The sequence below is a fragment of the Scomber japonicus genome, chromosome 6 (assembly GCF_027409825.1).
Source record: "Scomber japonicus isolate fScoJap1 chromosome 6, fScoJap1.pri, whole genome shotgun sequence".
Lineage (NCBI taxonomy): Eukaryota > Metazoa > Chordata > Actinopteri > Scombriformes > Scombridae > Scomber > Scomber japonicus.
This window is the reverse complement of record NC_070583.1, coordinates 34,710,029-34,729,274: the sequence shown is the minus strand read 5'-3', so window position 1 is coordinate 34,729,274 and position 19,246 is coordinate 34,710,029. Positions and strand designations below refer to the sequence as shown.

The following is a 19,246-nucleotide window of genomic DNA, read 5'->3' as shown; positions in this document are numbered from 1 at the left end:
CTATTTATACATTTTAGAGTTGTTAAAACATAATAAACATTTAATTTAGCAGTTTATTTCCTAATGTGACTCACAGTTTACTACAATGGAAATAAATGCATCATTTAAAAAGCTGATACATATGTGTGTGTGTGTGTGTGTGTGTGTGTTTATATGCAAATGTACAAATGTGACTGGTGTTCATTAAACTCACATTGTATTCGTCTGAATTCAATAACTCTAATAATTATAATAATCCAATGTCCTTCCTTCGTTGTCATGGCAACAATAACTCCTGCAGGGTTAAGGTTAGAGGATGATTTGTAAAACTGTCCTGACCCACACTTAGGAAACGGGAGGCAAGCAGCAGTCTCCCACTCCATCATCATCATCCTCCTCCTCCTCTTCCTCCTCCATCTACCTCCTCATCCCCATCCTCCTCCTCCTCTTCCATCCACACCACCTCCTCCTCCTCCTCCATTCTCCTCATCCTCCTCCTCCTGTTCCTCCTCTTCCTCCTCCATCCTCCTCATCCTCATCCTCCTTTTCCTCCTCTTCCTCCTCCATCTACCTCCTCCTCCATCCCCTCCTTCCACCTCCTCCTCCATCCTCCTCTTCCCCATCCACACCACCTCCTCCTCCTCCTCCTCCTCATCCCCATCCTCCTCCTCCTCCTCTTCCCCCATCCACTCCTCTTCCTCCATCCTTTTCCCCCACACACATACGTTTACAACCTGTTGTCATTTTACTCCATCTTCCTCCTCCTCCATCCACACCACATCCTCCTCCTCCTCCTCCTCCTCTTCCCCCATCCACTCCTCCTCCTCCTCCTCCTCCTCCTCCTCCTCATCCTCATCCTCCTCCTCCTCTTCCCCCATCCACTCCTCTTCCTCCTCTTCCCCATCCACCCCTCTTCCTCCTCCTCCTCCTCCTCCTCCTCCTCCACCACACACACATACGTTTACAACCTGTTGTCATTTTCATTCTCTCTCAGTTTCTCTCTTAAATTCTGTTATTACTGATAAACGTGACGGAGGAGTCTATAATTTAACTTCTTCTAAAGTCATGATAGTAAAACCTTTAAATATAAACCTGATAGTAATTCTAGTCGTATGAGTCTCAACCTTCAATCAGCTCTTTAACCTTTAACCTTACTGTCGTCCTCCTGGGTCAAATTGACCCGTCTGTTTTGACTCTTCCTTCCTTCCTTTCTTCCTTCCTCTCTCCCTCCCTCCCTTCCTTCCTTCCTCCCTCCCTTCCTTCCTTCCATCTGTGCTTCCTCTCTCCTTCTCTCTCTTTCTTTCCTTCTTCTCCCTTTCTTCCCTCCTTCTGTCCTTCCTCCCCCCTACCTTCGTCTTTCTTCTTCTTTCCTTCTTTCCTCCCTCCCTCCTACCTTCTTTCCTCCATCGTTCCTTCCTTCCTTCTCTCCTATGTCCTTCTTTCCTTCCTTCCTTCCTCCCTCCCTCCTACCTTCTTTCCTCCCTCCCTCCTACCTTCCTTCCTTCCTTACTTCTTTCCTCCATCCTTCCTTCCTACCTTCCTTATTTCCATTACTCCCTTCCTCCCTTCCTTCCTTCCATCCTCCATCCCCCTTTCTTCCTTCTGTCGTTCCTTCCTTTCTCTCTCCTTCCTTCCTTTCTCCCTTCCTGCCTTCTTTCCATTACTCCCTTCCTCCCTTCCTTCCTTGACTCGAACACAACAGGAGGGTTAAAGAAGAGAAGTCACTCTCAGGATCTGACAGTTAAATCCTCATTAAGATCAAACTGCATTATTAGTAAATGAGTGTTACATGTGTAGGAGGAGTTTAGTCTTTCCTTCCTTCCTCCCTCCCTCCCTCCCTTCCTTCCTTTCTTCCTTCTTTCCTTCCTTTCTTCCTTCTTTCCTCCCTCCCTCCCTCCCTTCCTTTCTTCCTTCTTTCCTTCCTTTCTTCCTTCTTTCCTTCCTTCCTTCCTTCCTTCCTTCCTTCCTTCCTTCCTTCCTTCCTTCCTCCTTCCCTCCCTTCCTTCCTTCTTTCCATCGGTCTTTCCTTCCTTCCTTCCTTCCTTCCTTCCTTCCTTCCTTCCTTCCTCCCTCCCTCCCTCCCTCCCTCCCTCCCTCCCTCCCTTCCTTTCTTCCTTCTTTCCTTCCTTTCTTCCTTCTTTCCTTCCTTCCTTCCTTCCTCCCTCCCTCTCTCCCTCCCCTCCCTTCCTTCCTTTCTTCCTTCTTTCCTTCCTTCCTCCCCTCCTTCCCTCCCTTCCTTCCTTCTTTCCATCGGTCTTTCCTTCCTTCCTTCCTTCCTTCCTTCCTTCCTTCCTCCCTTCCTCCCTTCCTTCCTTCCTTCCTTCCTCCCTTCCTTCCTTCCTTCCTTCCTCCCTTCCTTTCTTTCTTCTTTCCTTCCTTCTTTCCTTCCTTCCTTCCTTCCTTCCTTCCTTCCTTCCTTCCTCCCTCCCTCCCTCCCTCCTTCCCTCCCTTCCTTCCTTCTTTCCATCGGTCTTTCCTTCCTTCCGTCCATCTGTCTTTCCATCTGTCTGTCTTTCCTTCCTTCCTTCCTTCCTTCCATCTGTCTGTCTGTCTTTCCTTCCTTCCTTCCTTCCTTCCTTTCATTTGTCCTTCCTTCCTTCCATCAGTCTATCCGTCGTTCCTTCCAATCTTCTTTCGACGTAGAAGATTAATGTTAGTGTTACATATGAAGGAGGAGTTTAGTCTTTCTTTCTTTCTTTCTTTCTTTCTTTCTTTAGTCCAGACAAAGTCAGGATTAGATATTAATGCAGTATGAAGGTGATATTCTTAACAGATTAATTATTGATAAAGACTGCAGACTCAGTTCTTGAACGGAGAGAAAAGAGAAGAAAAGGTCAGTAAAGAAGATGAGAGGAAGGAAGTTTGGGCTGTTTTTAGATTGTTGGCACATTTAAACATGATTTTTAAAAGTGTTCAATTGGAACTTAAATTTAAATTCTTCCTTCCTTCCTTCCTTCTATCTTTTCCTTCCTTCCTTCCTTCCTTCCTTCCTTCCTTCCTGCCCTTCCTTCCTCCCTTCCGTCCATCTGTCCTTCCTCCCTTCCGTCCATCTGTCCTTCCTCCCTTCCTGTCTTCTTTTCCTTCCTCCCTTCATTCCTTCCTTCCTGTTTTCTTTTCCTTCCTTTCTTCCTTCCATACATCTGTCCGTCCTTCCTTTGATAATTTCCTTCCTTCCTTCCTTCCTTCCTTCCTTCCTTCCATCCTTCCATCCTTCCATCCTTCCTTCCTTCCTTCCTTTATCTAAATCCTGCTGAGATATGAGCCTTTTAATTCTTCTTCAGGTGATAGTAGACTGACTAACCTTCAGCGTGTCCTCTCAGTGTGTGTGTGGCTGCAGGTGTGTGTGTGTGTGTGTGTGTGTCTGCAGGTGTGGGTGTGTGTGTGTCTGCAGGTGTGTGTGTGTGTCTGCAGGTGTGTGTGTGTGGCTGCAGGTGTGTGTGTGTATGTGTGGCTGCAGGTGTGTGTGTATGTGTGGCTGCAGGTGTGTGTGTGTATGTGTGGCTGCAGGTGTGTGTGTGTATGTGTGGCTGCAGGTGTGTGTGGGGCTGTGTGTGTGTGTGTGGGGCTGTGTGTGTGTGGCTGCAGGCAGGTGTGTGTGTGGCTGTGTGTGTGTGGCTGCGGGTGTGTGTGTGTGTCTGCAGGTGTGTGTGTGTGTGTGTCTGCAGGTGTGTGTGTGTGTGTGTGTGGCTTCAGGTGTGTGTGTCTGTGTCTGCAAATGTGTGTGTGTGGCTGCAGGTGTGTGTGGTGTGTGTGTGTGTGTGTGACTTCAGGTTTGTGTCTGTGTGTGTGTGTGTGTGGCTGCGGGTAGATGTGTGTGTGTGTGTGTGTGTGTGTGTGTGTGGCTGCGGGTGTGTGTGCGTGTGTGTCTGCAGGTGTGTGTGCGTGTGTGTGTGTGTGTGGCTGTAGGTGTGTGTGTGTGTGTGTGTGTGTGTGTGTGTGTGTGGTCTCAGCTCCAGCAGCAGCAGCATCTTCAACATGTTTAAACCAGCTTGTAATAATGGTTGAATTTGTCCGCAGGGTTGAATAACAGGAACTTTAGGTTCTGGCGTTTTCCCAAAGATTCTGCTCTCTGCTCCGACTTCCTGTAAACACTATTGAGGTAGAAGTCGAGGTTTTAACCGTATGTGTTCAAGATGCTGCAGATTATTATTTACACTGACAGAACGTTCTGATATGTAAAAGCATCCTGATACAGAAGAGTGGGCAGTGGGCCAGAACTGGGCCGCTGAGGGGTCCAATCTGGCCCATTTTCCTTCCTTCCTTCCTTCCTTCCTTTCATCCTTCATTCCTGTCTTCTTTTCTAATATTTCTTTCCTTTCCTTCCTTCCTTCCTTCCTTCCTGTCTTCTTTTCCTTTCTTCCTTCTTTTCCGTCCTTCTGTCCTTCCTTCCTTCTACCCTTTCTTTCTTTCTTTCTTTCTTTCTTTCTTTCTTTCTTTCTTTCTTTCTTTCTTTCTTTCTTTCCATCTGTCCTCCCTTCCTTCTACCCTTCCTTCCTTTCTTCTACCCTTCCTTCCTTCTTTCCTTCCTTCTACCCTTCCATCCTTCCTTCCTTCCTTCCTTCCTAGTTACGGTTTCATTTGAGCTCTTTATAAAGCTGAATATGGTTTGTTTCGTTGTCCAACTGTGCTGGACTGCCACAAGAAAATCTAATCTAATCTTTCTTTTCTTTTTTTCTGTCCTTCCTTCATTCATTCCTTCCTTCCTTCCTTCCTTCCTTCCTTCCTTCCTTAGATAGATATATTTTTTTTCTGTTTTCCGGTTCAATTATTTCTTTCAACATAGATGATTAATTCATTCTCTCTTTTATGTTTCCCAACAGTGTGACGCTAGCATGATGTCAGGATGCCCGGAGTAGACGCACTCCCTTCGGATCGCCATGGCGACGCCGTCCACGCCATTGGAGGAAGCGATGTAGTGAGTGGAGAGGAAGTGATGGATATGGAGCTGCTGCTGGATCCGTCTGAGTCTCCGTTCCTTCTCAGCTCGTCGTTTCCACCGGAGCTGAACGGAGAGGACACGCAGCGACTGGACGACAGCTGGAGCCAAGATGGCGACCTGCAGGGATGCGGCCAGTGAGTGGATTTATAACCAGAGCTTCATCCTCTCACTCACAAGAGTTAGATGAATGTTAAATGTTACTAACTGGATTATTGGAGGCTGACTGTTTCTCAGACGTTGGTTTCATGATGAGGAAAATGCTTTTTGGCTTCCTTCCTTCCTTCCTGTCTTCTATTCCTTCCGTCCTTCCTGTCTTCTTTTCCTTCCTTCCTTCCTTCCTGTCTTCTATGCCTTCCTTCCTTCCTGTCTTCTATGCCTTCCGTCCTTCCTGCCTTCTTTTCCTTCCTTCCTTCCTTCTTTCCTGTCTTCTATTCCTTCCTTCCTTCCTTCCTTCCTTCTTTCCTGTCTTCTATTCCTTCCTTCCTTCCTTCCTTCCTTCCTTCCTTGTCGTCCTTCCTTTCTTCCTTCCCTCTCTTCATTCCTTCCATCTTTTCCTTCCTTCCTTCCTTCCTTCCTTCTTTCCTTCCTTCCTTCCTTCCTTCTACCCTTCCTTTTTCCTTCCTTCTACCCTTCCTTCCTTTCTTCCTTTCTTCCTTTTCTTCCTTCCTTCCTTCCTTCCTCCCTTCCTTCCTTCCTTCCTTCATTCCTTCTACCTTTCCTTCCTTCCTTTTAGCTTTCCTCCTTTCCTCCCTTCCTTCCTCCCTTCGTTCATTCCTCCCTTCGTTGTTCTTCGTCGTTTTTGTGTCTTTCTGTCTCTTTTTGAGTATTTCTGTCTCTCTCTGCATCGACCAGGTTGGAGAGAAGATGGATCCTCTGGCACGGGTTTATGAAAGAACACGCTCACCTGGACGCTTGGCTGCGATTGGCTGAGCAGGCCGTCGGTTCACCAAACTCTGCTCATGTTACCTACGTCACTGCCAAGGAGGAGCTGAGGAGGTTTGAGGTGAGGAGACGTTAGAGCAGAGTTAGGCTGAAGTTTATAGTTAAAGGTTTAATCACTGAGCAGCCGGTCGTAAAGCTAACCCTAACCCTCCTGTTGTCCTCGAGTCAAGGAAGGAAGGAAGGAAGAAAGGAAAGGAGGAAGGAAGGAAAGAAGAAGGAAGGAAAGGAAGAAGGAAGGAATGGGGAAAGAAGGAAAGGAGGAAGAAGGAAGGGAAGGAAGGAAGGGAGGAAGAAGGAAGGAAAGGAGAAAGGAAAGGAGAAAGGAAAGGAGGAAGGAAGGGAGGAAGGGAGGAAGAAGGAAGGAAAGGAGAAAGGAAGGAAGGGAGAAAGAAGGAAGGAAGGGAGAAGGAAGGAAGGGAGAAAAGAAGGAAGGGAGAAAAGAAGGAAGGGAGAAAGAAGGGAGGAAAGGAGGAAGGAAAGGAGGAAGGAAGGGAGAAAGGAGGAAAGACAAGAGGAAGGAATGGATAAAGAAGGAAGGAAAGGGGGGATGAGGGAGGGAGGAATGGATAAAGAAGGAAAAAGGAGGGATAAAGAAAGGAAGGAAGGGAGGGAAGAGGAAGGAAGGACAGAAGGAAAGGAGGAAGGGAGGAAGGAAAGGAAAGGAAAGAAGGAAGGTACAGAAATACTAAGGTGTGTGTGTGTGTGTGTGTGTGTGTGTGTGTGTGTGTGTGTGTGTGTGTGTGTGCGTGTGTGTGTGTGTCTTCAGAGGCTGCGTAGTGAGGCGGGGTCTCGTCTCGTGCAGCTGGACAGTCTGACTCAGAGGAACCGGACGCTGACTCGGCTGTTTCAGGGAGCGATGCAGGCTCGGGTTCTGGCCTCAGCGAGGGACAGCGGAGCACGATGGGACCAAGTCAACGCCAGACTGGAAACCGTCACATCACAGCTGAAGGTCTGAAGATCTGCAGAGTGGCTGTCACATCATTTTAACTTATTTTAATTTAATTTTTATATTATGGTTTATTTTTATACTTCAGATTTTAATCTTAAAAACATAAGTTTAGTTTTACTGCTGCAGCTACAAGCAAGCGAATAACTTTAACCCTCATGTTGTCCTCGAGTCAAGGAAGGAAGGAAAGGAGGAAGAAAGGAAGGAAGAAAAGATGGAAAGAAGGAGGAAGGAAGGAAGGAAGGAAGGAGGCAAGGAAGGAAAGGCGGAGGGAAGGAAGGAGGAGGGAAGGAAGGAAGGACGGAAGAAGGAGGGAGGGAGAAGGAAGAAGGGAAGGAAAGAAGAAGGAGGGAGGGAGAAGGAAGGAGGGAAGAAGAAGGAAGGAAGGAAGGAAAGGAAGGAGGGAGGGAAGGAGAAAGGAAAAGAGGTAGGGAGGAAGGAAGGAAAGAAGGACAGAGGGAGGGAGGAAGGACTGACGGAAGAAAGAAGGAAGGTAGGAAACAGACGGGAGGACGACAGGAAGGTTAAAGCAAGTTTCAGGGTTACATAATCATTCATTCATTACTCTCGGTCTACGTCTTTATTAAACATCACATAGAAACTAAAGTAGAGAAACAGCTGTTAGTCTGTTAATTGATTTTTGTTAACGGAATAATCGTCTTTAGTCTTTAAAGCAAAAAAGAAAATAAATGTTTTTAGTTTGAGTTTGTCAGATGTGAGATTTGTAAACTTTGTCTTATGTGACAGTGAGCTCAGTGTCTTCAGGCTTCGAGCTGTTTGTTGGATAAAAGAAGAAGAAGATTTAACTTTTATACACAGGAAGGATTTATAAGAAGTCAACCAAGTCAAACCAGGATGATTTACTTCCTTCCTTCCTTCCTTCTACTTTTCCTTCCTTCTTTCTATCTTTCCTTCCTTCCTTCTTTCCTTCCTTCCTTCTTTCCTTCCTTCCTTCCTTCCTTCCTTCCTTCCTCCAACCATTCCTCCCTTCCTTCCTTCCTTCCTTCCTTCCTCCCTTCTACCTTTCCTTCCTTCCTTCCTTCCTTCCTTCCTTCCTTCCTTTCTTTCCTCCTTCCTTCCCTCCTTCCTTCTTCCTTCCTTCTACCCTTCCTTCTACCCTTCCTTCTACCCTTCCTTCCGTCCTTCCTTCTACCTTCCTTCCTTCCTCCAACCATTCCTCCGTTCCTTCCTTCCTTCCTTCCTTCTACCCTTGCTTCCTTCCTTCTTTCTGCCTTTCCTTCTCGCTTCTTTTCCTTCCTTCCTTCCTTCCTTCCTTGCTTTCCTTCCTTCCTTCCTTCCTTTCTTTCCTCCTTCCTTCCTTCCTTTCTTCCTTCCTTCCTTCCTTCCTTCCTTGCTTTCCTTCCTTCCTTCCTTCCTTTCTTTCCTCCTTCCTTCCTTCCTTTCTTCCTTCCTTCCTTCCTTCCTTCCTACAAACCGAGGTGAATAACTTGAGTCTTTTCGCTCTCAGCTGTTCGTCTCGGAGTGGGAGGGGTTTGAGGCGGAGCGGGAGGATCTTGCTGTCTGGTTGGCTGACCTGGACGTCCGTCTGACTGAGGTCGAACACCTGACAGGAAGTACCTGCGAGAAGCTGAGACGACTGCAGGTAAACCTCATACTTTCCTACTACTCTACTAACTCTGACGTCATGTGTAGTATGTGATTTAGAGTATGTGAGAAGTTCCTGGATGGTTTACTAGATTCTCCAGAAATGCAGAGTATGCATCAAGAGCTGACTACTCACACTCACATTACCCAAGATGCAACGCTACTACTCACACTCACATTACCCAAGATGCAACACTACTACTCACACTCACATTACCCAAGATGCAACGCAACTTCAGCTATGGAATGGCCGCTTCCTGTTTTCAAAATAAAAGCACCAATTCTATGTTATGGTTTTCTTAATTAACCTTCTTGTCGTCCTGCCGGGTCAAACTGACCCTGTCTGTTTTGACTGTTCCTTCTTTCCTCCCTTCCTTCTGTCCTTCCTTCACCCCTCCCTCCTTCTTTCCTTCATCCCTCCCTCCTTCTTTCCTTCCTCCCTTCCTTATTTCCTCCGTCCTTCCTTATTTCCTTCCCTCCTTTCCTTCCTCTTCCCTCCCTTCCTTATTTCCTTCCATCTTTCCTTCCTCTCTCTTTTCCTTCCTCCCTCCTTTCCTTCCTCCCTTCCTACCTTCCCTCTTTCCTTCCTCCTCCCTTCCTTCCTCCCTTCCTCCCTTCCTTCCTTGACTTGAGGACAACAGGAGGGTTAATAATAAAAGGCAACGTGCGTTACTCGCTACGGCTAACTTGAGCGGCTCCGAATTCGCAGGAACAAAACTTTAAACATGTACTATATAATGTTTTCCTGTGTGTGTGTGTGTGTGTGTGTGTGTGTGTGTGTGTGTGTGTGTGTGTGTGTGTGTGTGTGTGTGTGTGTGTGTGTGTGTGTGTGTGTGTGTGTGTGTGTGTGTGTGTGTGTAGTCCTTCCAGCAGTGTGTGTGTGTGAACTCGGACCGTGTTAACGCCCTCCTGCAGCGCGGCGAGGAGTTGATCCAGCACAGCGAGCCGAGCGACGTCCAGCATGTAGAGAGCCGCCTGCTGGAGCTGCTGCGCCGCTGCAGCCACGTCTACAACAACATCGCACGGACACACACACGACTGCTCAGCATGAGACTGGTACACACACACACACACACACACACACACACACACACACACACACACACACACACACATAAAACATAACACATAGCACAAATTCAGATTCTCTCTCGCCACACAAATACACACTTTAACCCTCCTGTTGTCCTCAAGGAAGGAAGGAAGGAAGGAAAGAAAGGAGGGAGGAAGGAAGGAAAGAAAGGAAGAAGGGAGGGAGGAAGGGAGGGTGGAAGAAGGAAAGAAGGGAGGGAGGAAGGAATGGAGGAAGGAAGAAGGAAGAAACGAAAGGAGGGAGGGAGGGAGGAAGGAAGGAAGAAGGGAAGGATGCAAGGGAGGAGGGAGGGAAGGAAGGAAAGAAAGAGGGAGGAAGGAAGGAAGGAAGGAAGGATATGTTATATGATAGGTATATGTTAAATGATAGTTTACCATATTTATTTCCTGAATCTTCCTCTTCCTCCTCTTCCTCCTCTTCCTCCTCCTCCTCTTCCTCCTCTTCCTCCTGCAGGTGTTTGAGGATGACTGGATCCTGTCTCAGGCTACAGACTCCGGTTGTCCCTCAGAGACGTTATTAGAGGAAGAAGGAGCGCTTGATAAACCAAACCTGGACCTCTCCGTCATTTCAAACCCTAAAGGTAAAAACAACTTATTAAATGTTTCATAAAGTGTTTTAGATCAGAAATATAAAACCTGAGATAAAAAAGAGAGACCCGTCCTGCTGGGTCAAGTTGACCCCGTCTGTCTTTCCTCCCTTCCTTCCTTCCTTTTTCCTCACTTCCATCCTCCCTCCCTCCCTCCCTCCCTCTCTCCCTCCTCCCTTCCTTCCTTCCTCTATCCTCTGTCCTCCCTCCCTCCTTCTTTCCTTCTTCCTCCTGTCCTCCCTTCCTTCCTTCTTTCTCTCTTTCTTTCCTCTTTTCCTTCCTCCCTTCCTCTTTTCCTTCTCTCCTTCCTTTCCTCCCTTCCTTCCTTCCTTCCTTCCTCCCTTCATTCCTTCATTCCTCCTGTCCTTCCATCCTCCCTCCCTCCCTTCCTTCTCCCTTCCATCCTTCCTTCCTTCGTTCCATCCTTCCTTTCTCCCTCCTTCCCTCCCTCCCTTCATCCCTTCCTTCCTCACTCCTTTCCACCTTCCCTCCTTCCCTTCCTCCCTCCCTCCCTTCCTTCTCCCTTCCTTCCTCCCTGACCCCGTCTGTCTTTCCTCCCTTCCTTCCTTCCTTTTTCCTCCCTTCCTCCTTTCCTTCCTTCTTCCTTCCTTCCTTCTTTCTTTCTTTCTTTCTTTCCTCCCTTCCTCTTTTCCTTCTCTCCTTCCTTTCCTCCCTTCCTCCCTCCCTTCCTTCTCCCTTCCATCCTTCCTTCCTTCCATCCTTCCTCCCTCCCTTCCTCACTTCCTTCCTTCCCTTCTTCTTCCTTCCTTCCTCCCTTCCTTCCATCCTTTCATTCCTTCTCCTTTTCATCCTTCTTCCTCCCTCCTGTCCTCCTTTCCATCGTCCCTCCCTCCCTCCCTTCCTTCCTTCCTTCCTTCCCTCCTTCCATCCTTCCTTCCTCCCTCCCTCCCTCCCTCCCTCCTTCCCTCCCTCCCTCCTTTCCTTCTTTGACTCAAGGAGGACAACAGGAAGTTTAAATCATGTGTCAACCTTTATCCATCTTTCCTTTTTAGATTTCAACCAAACAGCTAATCCTTGCCTTGACCCACCTTCACCTCTTCATCTTCCTCCTCCTCCTCCTTCTCCATCCTCTCCTTCCCATGAGCACCTGGGGCTCGAGTGGGACCCCTCGGTCGACATCGGACGCTCCGTCTCCCGTGACGACGCAGACTCTTCGTATTTCAGCGCCAGCACAGGTAGGAAGTGAGGAAGAGTTTTAACCTTCGTGTCGTCCTCCCGGGTCAAATTGACCCCGTCTGTTTTGACTGTTCCTTCTTTCCTCCCTTCCTTCCTTCTGTCTGTCCTTCCTCCATCCTTCCTTCCTTCCTTGCTTCTCTCTTTCCTTCCTTCCTCTCTTTCCTCCATTCGTTCCTTTCCTTCCTCCCTTCCTTCTTTCCTCTGTCCTTCTTTCCTTCCTACCTCCCTTTCTCTTTTCCTTTCTCCCTCCCTCCTACCTTCCTTCTTTCCTTCTTTCCTTCTTTCCTCCGTCCTTCCTTCCTTCCTCACGCTCTTCTTTCTTTCTTCTGTCCTACCTTGCTTCCTTCCTTCCTCCCTCCCTCCCTCCCTCCCCTTCCTTCCTTCCTTCCTTCCTTCCTTTCTCCCTCCCTCCCTCCCTCCCTCCCTCCCTCCCTCCCTCCCTTCCTATCTTCTCTTCCTTCCTTCCTTCCTCCCTCTTTTCCTTCCTTCTTTCCTCTGTCCTCCTGTCCTTCCTTCCTTCCTTCCTTCCTCCCTCCTTTCCTTCCTCACTCCCTTCCTTCTTTCTTCCAACCTCCTTTCCTTACTTCCTTCCTCCCTCCCTCCTACCTTGCTTCCTTCCTTCCTCCCTCCTTTCCTTCCTTCTTTCCTCTGTCCTCCTTTCCTTCCTTCCTTCTTCCCTTCCTCCCTCCTTTCCTTCCTCACTCCCTTCCTTCTTTCCTCTGTCCTCCTTTCCTTACTTCCTTCCTCCCTCCCTCCTACCTTCCTTCCTTCTTCCCTCTTTCCTCCCTCCTTTCCTTCCTTCTTCCTCCCTCCTTTCCTTCCTTGACTTGAGGACAACAGGAGGGTTAATCTATTTCTCTGTAACTTCTGAGCTGCAGCAGATTGAGCATCATGTTCACTGGATGGCAGCAGACGTTCAGCATGGCCGTCTGCTGCTGCCTAAATCTAATTTACCCTCCGCTGATTGGTTGACTGTGTCCTCTGTGTCCTCTGTGTCCTCAGTGTCCTCTGTGTCCTCCGTGTCCTCCGTGTCCTCCGTGTCCTCTGTGTCCTCTGTGTCCTCTGTGTCACTCCAGTTGTTGAATTCCTGAAAATAAGAAACAAACAAACACACACACAGTCGACCTCTTCATGGTTATAAACCTGCTGTTTGCCCTCAGTTCTACTTTAACCCTCCTGTTGTTCTCGAGTCAAGGAAGGGAGTGGAGGGAAGGAGGGAGGGAGGGATGGAGGGAAGGAGGAAGGAAGAAAGGAGGGAGGAAGGAAGGGAGGAAGGAGGGAGGGAGGGAGGGAAGAAAGGAGGAAGTAATGAAGGACAGAAGAAGGGAGGAATGGAGGAAGGAAGGAAGGAAGGAAGGAAGGAAGGACAGGACGGAGGGAGAAAGGAAAGAAGGAAGGACAGGAGAGAGGAAGAAAGGAAAGAAGGGAGGAAGGAAGGAAGGAAAGAAGGACAGGAGAGAGGAAAGAAGGGAAAAAGGAAGGAAGAAAGAAGGAAAGGAGGGAGGGAGGGAAGGAATGAAGGACAGAGGAAGGAAGGAGGGAAGGGAAGAAAGGACAGAGGAAGGAAGGAGGGAAGGGAAGGAAGGAATGAAGGACAGAGGAAGGAAGAAGGGAAGGGAAGGAAGGAAGGAAGGACAGAGGAAGGAAGGAGGGAAGGGGAAGGTAGGATAGGAGGGAGGGATGAAGGAAAGGAGTAAAGGAGGGAGGGAGGGAGGAAGGAAGGAAGGACAGGAGGGAGGGAGGGAGGAAGGAAGGAAGGAAGGACAGGAGGGAGGGAGGGAAGGAAGGAAGGGAAGAAAGGAGGGAAAGAAGGTAGGACAGGAGGGAGGAAGGAAAGGAGTAAAGGAGGGAGGGAAGGAAGGAAGGGAAGGAAGGGAAGGAGGAATGAAGGACAGAGGAAAGAAGGAAGGGAGGAAAGAGAGAGAAGGAAGGAAGGAAGGATGACACAAAGGTTAAGTGCTGGACTGACACTTCAGCCTCTTTCCAAACTTATGAAAGTAACGTGTGTGTGTGTGTGTGTGTGTGTGTGTGTGTGTGTGTGTGTGTGTGTGTGTGTAGGTCTTTGTCACCGAGACGGCTTGAAGAGGCGGAGCTATCTCAGTTCCCTTGGCTCCCTGTCTGACATCAGCAATGACATCACTAACCAGGAAGCAGACCTGGTGAGTTACAGCGGGGGGTGTGGGGGGGTCTTAAACCCTAAATTATGTCTCCTTGTCGTTTCCTTCAGGACACAAAAAAGGGTCGTCGTAACAACGCAGGTCTGCAGCACAGAGGAGGAACATTTATCAGGGTTTAGATCAAGGGTGTCAAACATGAGGCCGAGGGGTCCAATCCGGCCCACTTTCTTTACTCCTCCCTTCCTTTCATCTTCCTTTCCATCTGTCCTTTATTCCTTCCTTCCTTCCTTTCTTCCTGTCTTATTTTCCTTCCTTCCTTTCTTCCTGTCTTATTTTCCTTCCTTCCTTCCTTCCCTCCTTTCCTTCCTTCCTTCCCTTCCTTCCTTCCTTCCTGTCTTTTCTTCCTTCTCTTCCTTCTTTTCCTTCGTTCCTTCCTTCTTACTATCTGTCCTTCCTTCGTTCCTTCCTTCCTGTCTTTTCTTCCTTCTCTTCCTTCTTTTCCTTCCTTCCTTCCTTCCTTCCTTCCTTCTATCTGTCCTTTCTTCCTTCCTTCCTCCTTCCTTCCTTCCATCTTTCCTTCCTCCCTTTCATTCTTCCCTCCTTTCTTTCCTTCCTTCCTTCTTACTATCTGTCCTTCCATCCATCCAATGATCCGTATCATCATCATCATCACCCTTGAATGAAAATGAGTTTGACACCCATAGTTTAGACGCGCACACACACACACACACACACAGTATTTGATTTATTGACAGTTTTCGGATCCAAATTTGACCAAAAACCAAAATGTGTGGTGTTGTTTTTCTGTTGTTGTGGCCTGACCCAGATGCTGCATGGCCCAGAGGCACACACACACACACACACACACACACACACACACACACACACACACACACACACACACACACACACACACACAGTAAAACCAGAAAGACAACCGTTCTTCATGGCTGTGTGTCGGCTTTATGAGCTGGTAACAACGGCTCACCTCCTCCTCTGCTGATTTATTGACGGAGCTGCACCTCGATATGTTGTTGGGTACATCAGTCTCTCTCTCTCTCTCTCTCCTCTCTCTCTCCTCTCTCTCTCTCTCTCTCTCTCTCTCTCTCTCTCTCTCTCTCTCTCTCTCTCTATTTTCTTGTCTTTTCTTTTTTTTTTGAAGGTTTATTTTGGCGAGACACTGGAGCGTAGACAGAGAGGAGAAACTGAAGTAAACCAAAATAAACTCAGACAGGCGTCGATGAATTCGGGCGGAGCAGAAACCTTCACCATATCTTCCCTCTTCCTGTCATCTCTTCCTTCCTTCCTTCCTTCCCTCTTTCCTTTCTCCCTCCTTTCCTTCCTTCTATTGGTCCTTCCTTCCTTCCTTTTCTTTCCTTCCTTTCTTCTATCTGTCCTTCCTTCCTTCCTTCCTTCCTTCCTATCTTCTCTTCCTTCTTTTCCTTCCTTCCTGCCTTCCTTCCTTCCTTTCTTCTGTCCTTCCCTCCTTCCTTTCTCCCTCCTTTCCTTGCTTCCTTCCTTTTGTCAGAAGTAAACCAAAATAAACACAGGCAGGCGTCGATGAATCGGGCGGAGCAGAAACCTTCACGAAATCTTCCCTTTTCTTCCTGTAGTTCTCGTCTCTTCTCTTTTTCTCTCTATCTGTATTCACACTCGTACTCACACATACCCCTTTTCCACTGAGCTGGAGCCAGTGCTGGTTTGGAGCCAGTGCTCAGTTGGTGCTAATCCAAGCACTTCTTACGAACCTGTTGCTTTTCCACCAGCAAGGAGCCACGCAATTATGTCACTGTATAATGTAGCCAGCGCGCGCCTTTGAAGCACTTCCATGATTCACCAGTGAGAGGCACTAACATGGCGCAAGGCATCTAGCCTGCCGAAGAAGAAGAAGAAGAAGAAGAAGAAGAAGAAGAAGAAGAAGAAGGCGGCTCTGGCAAATAGTACTTTTAATCAACAAATCTTTAACATTCTGTAAATGCCACGCTAGTCAGCTAATGAGTGTTAACCCCGTTAGCCAGCTAATAAACGTTAGCCCCGCTAGCCGGCTAATAAACGTTAGCCCCGCTAGCCGGCTAATAAACGTTAGCCCTGCTTGCCGGCTAATGAACGTTAGCCCTGCTAGCCGGCTAATAAACGTTAGCCCCGCCCCCAGTCTGCTGACATAATCAGTTCTTGCTTTAGACGAGCAAAGAGTTGCTGCTTTCTCTGGCTACCGTTCTGAGGCTCAGGGCTGGAGCTTTAGCGGTGGAAAAGCAAAGAACCGGTGCTTAGTCAGACTCTGGGTCCGAACCAGCTCCAGCTCCAGCTCGGTGGAAAAGGGGTAACACTGGTCCAATCCGACCTATCTGTCCTTCCTCCCTTTATTCCTTCTATCTGTCCTTCCTCCCTTTCTTCCTTCCTTCCATCTGTCCTTCCTCCCTTTCTTCCTTCTATCTGTCCTTCCTCCCTTTCTTCCTTCCTTCTATCTGTCCTTCCTCCCTTTCTTCCTTCTATCTGTCCTTCCTCCCTTTCTTCCTTCCTTCTATCTGTCCTTCCTCCCTTTCTTCCTTCCTTCCATCTGTCCTTCCTCCCTTTCTTCCTTCCTTCCTTCCTTTCTCCCTTCCTTCCTTCCTTCCTTCCTCCCTTCCTCCTTCCTTCCTTTCTCCCTCCCTCCCTCCCTCCCTCCCTCCCTCCCTTCCTATCTTCTCTTCCTTCCTTCCTTCCTTCCTTTCTCCCTCCTTTCCTTCCTTCCTTCCTTTCTCCCTCCTTTCCTTCCTTCCTTCCTTTCTCCCTTCCTCCTTTCTCCCTCCCTCCTTCCCTCCCTCCCTTCCTTCCTTCCTTCCTTCCTTCCTTTTGTCAGAAGAGAAACTGAAGTAAACCATAATAAACACAGGCAGGCCTCGTCCTCTCCGTAGTTCTCCTCTCTTTCTCTCTTTCTCTCTTTCTCTTTTTTTCTCTCTGTCTGTTTTCACACTCGTACTCACACACTGTTGCACTGCTGGTGAACCCCAACGCCCAGCAGGAAGGAATCGACCGCAGAGACACACACACACACACACACACACACACACACACACACATACACACACACACAGCTGCATTAGCATCTGATTACTGATTACTGCTGCAGCATCAACATCTCACAGGGATTTCATTTAGATTCATTTATTTATTTATTTATTTATTTGGGGGGGGGGGGTTGTTTTTTTTTAGGGCGATGTCCTCATGTCCTCTCTGCAGGCTCGTCGCGGCCGCTGTCTGCCCCCCCCCCCCCCCCCCCCCCCGGAGAATATTTGGGCGTGTAGTTGTGCTTCATTAAATCTACAGCGGCGTATAACCTCGCCTCTGGCTGCATGTGTGGAGCATTAATGTGGAACTCAAGAGACGAGCCACTTCCTCTCCTCTGCTGTCCACATCAACTACAGAGAGGACATGTGACTGGACTCTTTCCTTTCCTTTCCTTTCCTTTCCTTTCTTCCTTCCTTCCTTCCTTCCATCATTCCTTCCCCCCTTCCTTCCTTCCTTCCTTCCTTCCTTCCTTCCTTCTTTCCTCCCTCCCTAACCCTAACCAGGTTACACATACATCAATTAGCTACATTAAAACTTCCTTCCTTCCTTCCTTCCTCCCTTCCTCCCTCCCTCCCCCACCTCTCGTCCTTCCTTCCTTCCCTCCTTCCTTCCTTCCTCCCTTCCTCCCTCCCTCCCCACCTCCCTTCCTTCCTCCCTCCCTCTCTCTCTCCCTTCCGTCCTCCCTCCCTCTCCCTTCTTTCCTTTCCTTTCCTTTCCTTTCCTTCCTTCCTCCTTTCCTTCCTTTCCCCCTCCTCCCTTCCTCGCTTCCCTCCTTTCATCCTTCTTTCCTCCCTTCCTCACTCCCTCCCTCCTTTCCTTCTTTCCTTTCTTTCCTTCCTTCTTTCCTTCCTTCCCTCCTCCCTTCCTTCCCTCCTACCGTCTGGATCCTGTGAATGTTGGAGATCCAGAGTGAAGGATCTGGATCGAGGCTGATCTTAACTGTTGATTTGTTTCCACAGCAACGGGAGGAATGGCGTGACGTCGGCAGGACGGGGCTCCTCCCGAGGATCAGTGGGTGACGTCGACCCCTGACGGACAGAAGAGCGAGCCAATCAGCTTCGACTGCTGGCGTGTGAGAGCGTGGCTCGGCGTTCAGAGCGCCGTCGCTCCAGAGAGACGGACTTCCTGCTGTAAAGCCGTTCAGACTGACGGAGAGAGGAAGGTGAGTGTTGAGCTTCCTGTCGGCCTCCCGTCTGTTTTGACTGTTCCTTCCTTCCTTCCTTCCTTTCCTTCCTCCCTTCCTCTTTTCATTTCTCCCTCCCTCTCTCCCTCCTTTCCTCCCTTCCTTGTTTCCTCTGTTCTTCTTTCCTTCCTTCCTCCCTTCCTCTTTTCATTTCTCCCTCCCTCCTTCTTTCCTTCCTTCCTGCCTTCCTTCCTTCCTCTCTTCCTCTCTTCCTTCTTTACTTTCCTCACTTCCTCCCTTCCCTCCTTCCCTCCATTGTTCCTCCCTCCTTTCCTCTGTTCTTCTTTCCTCCCTCCTTCCTTCCTTCCTTCCTTCCTTCCTTCCTCTCTTCCTCTCTTCCTTCTTTCCTTTCCTCCCTTCCTCCCTTCCCTCCTTCCCTCCATTGTCCCTCCCTCCTTTCCTCTGTTCTTCTTTCCTCCCTCCTTCCTTCCTTCCTTCCTCCATCGTTCTTCCTTCCTTTCTTCCTTCCTTTCCCTCCTTCCCTCCATTGTTCCTCCCTCCTTTCCTCTGTTCTTCTTTCCTCCTTCCTTCCTTCCTTCCTTCCTTCCTTCCTCCATCCTTCTTCCTTCCTTCCTTCCTTTCCACCCTTCCTCCCTTCCCTCCTTCCTTCTTTCCTTCCTTCCTCCCTTCCTCTTTTTATTTCTCCCTCCCTCCCTCCCTCCCCTTCCTTCCTCCCTCCCTCCCTCCTTCCTTCTCTCCCTCTTTCCTTCCTCTCTCTATCCTCCCTTCCTTCCTTCCTTCCTCCCTTCCTTCCTCTTTCTCTCTTCCCCCGCCACCTTCCTCCCTTCCTTCTTTCCTTCTTTCTTCCCTCTCCCCTTCTCTCTTTCTTTCCTCCCCCCTACCTACTGTAGATAAAGAAATAGTTAAATTACTAAAAATCACTTAATTAAACTACCTAACCTCTAACCCGATTCTTTCATGTCCTGTTGACTCTGAATCAACTGACGGCACGACGGAGATTTCACACGTTAAACTGTTTCTAATCTGCATCTCGACGCTTTCCAATGATCACGGCTCAAATATGTCTGGAGCTCGTTCAGCTCTTATGTTGTCTACAGAGTCTCCTGGTCGAGATAAGGTCAGCTACTGTGTGTGTGTGTGTGTGTGTGTGTGTGTTAGAGTGAGTACGTGAGAATGTCAAAGAATGAAAGACTCAGGTCAGGAGGTTTACACACACACACACACACACACACACACACACACACACACACACACACACACACACACACACACACACACACACACACACAGATGATGTTCATGTGATGCCATGTGCTGAATGTTACTGCTTAACTCCACGGGAAAAACAAGCTCAGCAAAAAAAAAAAAAAAAAGGTGACACACTTTTTGGTTTCTTTCTTTTTCTTATTGTCAAAAAAATCCCAAAAAAACTGACGATGGATTTTTTTTCAGTACTTTCTCGCAACTGTCTATCTTTCCTTTCCTCCCTTCCTTTTTCCCTCCCTTCCTTCCCTCCTTCATCTCTCTCTCCCTCCCTCCCTTATCTTTCCTTTTCTTCATTCCTTTCCTCCCTCTTTTCCTTCTTTCCCTTCCTCCCTCACTCCCCCCCTTTCATTCTTTCCTTTCCTCCCTTCCTTCCTTCCTTTCTCC

The 19,246-nt window shown here is 48.4% G+C and overlaps 1 protein-coding gene across 1 annotated transcript in view; it reads left to right on the top strand.

The window, feature by feature from the left end:
- The first annotated feature begins 4,822 nt into the window (after nt 1-4,822).
- si:ch211-137a8.2 (uncharacterized protein LOC777613 homolog) overlaps nt 4,823-19,246 on the top strand; it is a 23,074-nt gene continuing 8,650 nt past the window's right edge. The window contains exons 1-10 of the mRNA XM_053320296.1: nt 4,823-5,052; nt 5,771-5,921; nt 6,627-6,809; nt 8,275-8,409; nt 9,273-9,467; nt 9,958-10,051; nt 11,164-11,286; nt 12,290-12,351; nt 17,441-17,614; nt 18,694-18,713. Coding sequence (XP_053176271.1) covers nt 4,823-5,052; nt 5,771-5,921; nt 6,627-6,809; nt 8,275-8,409; nt 9,273-9,467; nt 9,958-10,051; nt 11,164-11,286; nt 12,290-12,351; nt 17,441-17,614; nt 18,694-18,713 — 1,367 coding nt within the window. The remainder of the gene's footprint in view (nt 5,053-5,770; nt 5,922-6,626; nt 6,810-8,274; nt 8,410-9,272; nt 9,468-9,957; nt 10,052-11,163; nt 11,287-12,289; nt 12,352-17,440; nt 17,615-18,693; nt 18,714-19,246) is intronic.